General features: G+C 65.8%; 1 protein-coding gene across 1 annotated transcript in view; it reads left to right on the forward strand.

Moving 5' to 3' along the window:
- EPS8L2 (EPS8 like 2) overlaps window positions 1-3,477 on the forward strand; it is a 16,164-nt gene that overhangs the window by 12,211 nt on the left and 476 nt on the right. Inside the window, exons 9-15 of the mRNA XM_025046273.1 lie at window positions 114-313; window positions 388-520; window positions 673-785; window positions 2,080-2,185; window positions 2,785-2,904; window positions 3,178-3,250; window positions 3,390-3,475. Coding sequence (XP_024902041.1) covers window positions 114-313; window positions 388-520; window positions 673-785; window positions 2,080-2,185; window positions 2,785-2,904; window positions 3,178-3,250; window positions 3,390-3,475 — 831 coding nt within the window. The remainder of the gene's footprint in view (window positions 1-113; window positions 314-387; window positions 521-672; window positions 786-2,079; window positions 2,186-2,784; window positions 2,905-3,177; window positions 3,251-3,389; window positions 3,476-3,477) is intronic.

The raw sequence follows: 3,477 nt of genomic DNA on the forward strand, positions 1-3,477 counted from the left end.
TGGGCGCTGGCCGGCCAGGGGCTTGTCCCTGGCTGGGGAGGGGGGTGGGCAGGCGAGTGCCCATTGGGCAGCCGGCGGGGCCGTATGCGTCTGCCGCGGAGCTGTGGGTGCAGTGGGCTGGGGTCCAGTGGGCGCAATCCCCCCTGAACCCCACCGATCCCCAGATCGTCAGCACCTGTGGTGGCCCGGACATCGCGCGTTCTGTCTCCAGCCCCCTGCTCTCCCGAGAGGCTGTGGGCTTCCTGCGAGGCCACTTAGTTCCCAAGGAGATGGCACTGTGGGAATCACTGGGGGAGACTTGGACACGCCCCCGGTACGGCACTGGGCGTGGGGGGCGGGGAGGGGCACAGGCCCTGCTGGGCGTTCACCCTGCACCTCCCACCCCAGCTCCGAGTGGCCCCGGGAGCCGCAGGTGCCTCTCTACGTGCCCAAGTTCCACAGTGGCTGGGAGTCCCCCCTGGACGTGCTGCAGGAGGCCCCCTGGGAAGCAGAGGGGCTGGCACCCGCCCCCACTGACGAGGTCAGAGCACCCAGTGCCCATCCCACCGGTCACCAGCTGATCCCTCCACGGCTGCCCACTGCCCTCCCCCCTTCAGCAGTCTGCCCTACCCCCTGTCCTCCTGGCCTGGTCCCCACCCCACACCAAGCCCAGGCGGCCCCCTGTCCCTACAGCCAACTCCAGCGAGCCGCCTACCCTTTCGAAACTCCTCGAAGCACAACCTGGTACCTGAGCCCACAGCCCCAGGAGACGTCCTCCCCCCAGTCAGCTCCCCACATGTTCACAGGTAAGCTCCCCTCAAAATAAGGGAGTGTGACGCTCACCTGCCAGAACACAGAGACTCTGATGTGGGCGTGTTGCCACCATGTGGCAGCAGAGGCCTCACGTGTGCTTCCAACAGCCCCTTCCACACTGGGACCAGATTTTCATTCTAACTTTATGACATGTAGTTGAAGGAAAAACGTGAAAAGCCATCCGTAAATTCACTGCCCTCGTACATCGTGCCTTGGGTCTCGACATTCACGTTTAGCGTCGTGGTTCAGAACTTTCCGGACCACTGAACTTGCGTGGTCCACCCATCCCCGTCGCCTGTGGGGTTGATCTAGGAGGGTCTCGGCTAGGGTCTCGGCTGGAATGCCCTCCCCTACCCCAGCCTTCCCCCGCATGTCCCCAGAGCACACCTCGCAGGCCTCCCTCCTTCCCTCCTCGCCTCTTCTCTGTTCTTACTCCTGGCCCAGGATCTGTCTGGGGGGCTGGCTTCCCTGCCAGACCCCAGGATTCAGTCTCAGGAAGGGAGGGGTCCAGAGCCCGAGGTTTATACCCGTGAGCCTCCCCCGCCCACATCTCCAGCCTGGTGCCCCTGGTCCCTGGCCTGGGCTGCACTTTGAGAAGTGTCTTCATTCTTTGCCCTGGCCGGTCCACCCTAGCCAGTCCTGACGACCCCTACCAGGGCTCCAGGAGGCATCCCAGCCTCAGCCCCACCACCTTCCCAGTGTCCTGAGGCCTGCACCTGCATGATCAGATCCCAGACTGACCAGGAGGGCTGGGCTGGGTGGCGGCCACAGGCCTGCCCCGTGCAGAGGCTGGGACACCCCTTGCCTGAGCCCCCTCCCCTAACTATGTTCTGTAGCCAGGAGCAGCCCTCCAGTGTGCGTGCTCATGCATGGTCGGCAGCATTCAGGGGCCGTGGCTCTGAGCACCTGTGGCCCTCCCTGGCTGGCCAGCTGCTTTCCAGAGCCGGCTGTGACCCTGTCCTTTCTTGGGTACATGCCTGGCTCTGGTTTCCCTGGGGGGCCAAGCCTGGAGACCCCTGAGGTGGCCCGAGCTGGAGCTGGCCTTGCTGAGCCCACGGGCACCTGAGTCCCAGCGGCCTCCGCTGCCCCCACCCCCGTGCGGTGGCCCGGCCGCTCTGGGGCTGTCACAGATTCCGTTCCCGCTGGCAAGCCGCAGCCTCTCTCCACTGCAACCTTGGAGAGCCAAACGGGAGACCGCCGCGCACCCAGAAAGCTGCTCCCCCAGCCCAGCCCCGGGTCCAGGAGGAGACCCCGGTCCTGGGCCTCAGCCCCTCCTGTTGCACACAGGGGCTACGAACCCACACCAGCCATGGCCAAGTACGTCAGGGTCCTCTACGACTTCACGGCCCGCAATGCCAATGAGCTGTCAGTGCTCAAGGACGAGGTCCTGGAGGTGAGTGGGGCGGGGAAGGGGGGGCAGGGGGAGCGAGAGGCTGCATGACGCTGGGACCTAGCGCGTCCACCGACCCCTTTCCCCAGGGTCCCAGCCTGGGCTCCCACCCGCCCCCTCCCCACAGCGGAGCCTGACTGAGGGGGGTCCCAGGGAAAGTGTTTCCTGAGCTGGACTCTGTGCCAAGTCGGGGACCCTCCAACCCAGCAGGGGCTTGTCGTTCATGCCCATCCCTGGGGCCCCCTTGAGGCACCATCTGTGTGTGGTGCTAACCCAAATCCAGGCCACCAAGGGAGGAAAGTGGAGCGAGCTGGGGGTGGGTGACCTAGGTCCACAGCCAGGCTGCAGGCCCCAAGCTCCAGACCCTGCTGGGGGGTTGGGGGCGGCCGGTGGGTGAGATGGAAGGCTGGGCGGGGTCATGGCACCTGGAGGGGCCTGTGACCATCCCGAAAGGACTGGGGGGTGGGGCCCGAGGGGAGAGAGGTAGCTCTCTCTGGCCCCTCTGTACAGGAGCCCACACTCGGGGAGTCTCTGCCCTGGTTCCCATGGCCAGAGCCGGCTGGGCCTGGCGGTCAGTGTGACAGCGGGGGTGTGGTCCACAGGTGCTGGAAGACAGCCACCAGTGGTGGAAACTTCGCAATCGCAGTGGCCAGGCAGGCTATGTCCCCCACAACATCCTGGACGAGACGCGGCTGGAGGACGTGGGTGTCCCTCCAGAGCAGGTGATGGGGGCTCATCCCACCACCGGGTCTGAGGAGGCTGGGGGCAGCGGCAGGGGGCGGTGAGTCTCAGGGAGACACCGTCCCTGAACCTCCAGTCCTTGCTGCAGGGGCTGGTGTGGGGGCTCAGGATGTCTGAGGCCCAGGCCAGGTAGGGGGCCTGGACAGGTTCTGGAAGGGGGACAGGGTCCTCACACTGGCCTTACTCTGACCCTGATGGGAGGGATGATGAGTGAGGCCAATGGGACCCCCCACTCCCTGCCTCTTCCCACCCAGACTGGTCCGAAATATTGGGGTGCTGCTAGCCCCACTCACAAGCTACCGCCAAGCTTCGCTGGGAACAAAGATGGTGAGGAAAGGTGGGGGGCGGGGGAGGGGCGGGGGACAGCTGGTCCGCTCACAGCCACCTGGGGAGCAGGGGTGCCCAGACCAGGAGAGGGGGCGCTCTGGGGTGAGCGGGGCGGGGCCTGAGCAGCTGGGCCCCGCAGAGCTGATCCACCACATGGACGAGGTCAACGACGAGCTCATCAAGAAGATCAGCCACATCAAGTCACAGCCGCAGCGAAACTTCCGCGT

The sequence above is a fragment of the Pteropus alecto genome, unplaced genomic scaffold (genome assembly GCF_000325575.1).
Source record: "Pteropus alecto unplaced genomic scaffold, ASM32557v1 scaffold43, whole genome shotgun sequence".
NCBI lineage: Eukaryota > Metazoa > Chordata > Mammalia > Chiroptera > Pteropodidae > Pteropus > Pteropus alecto.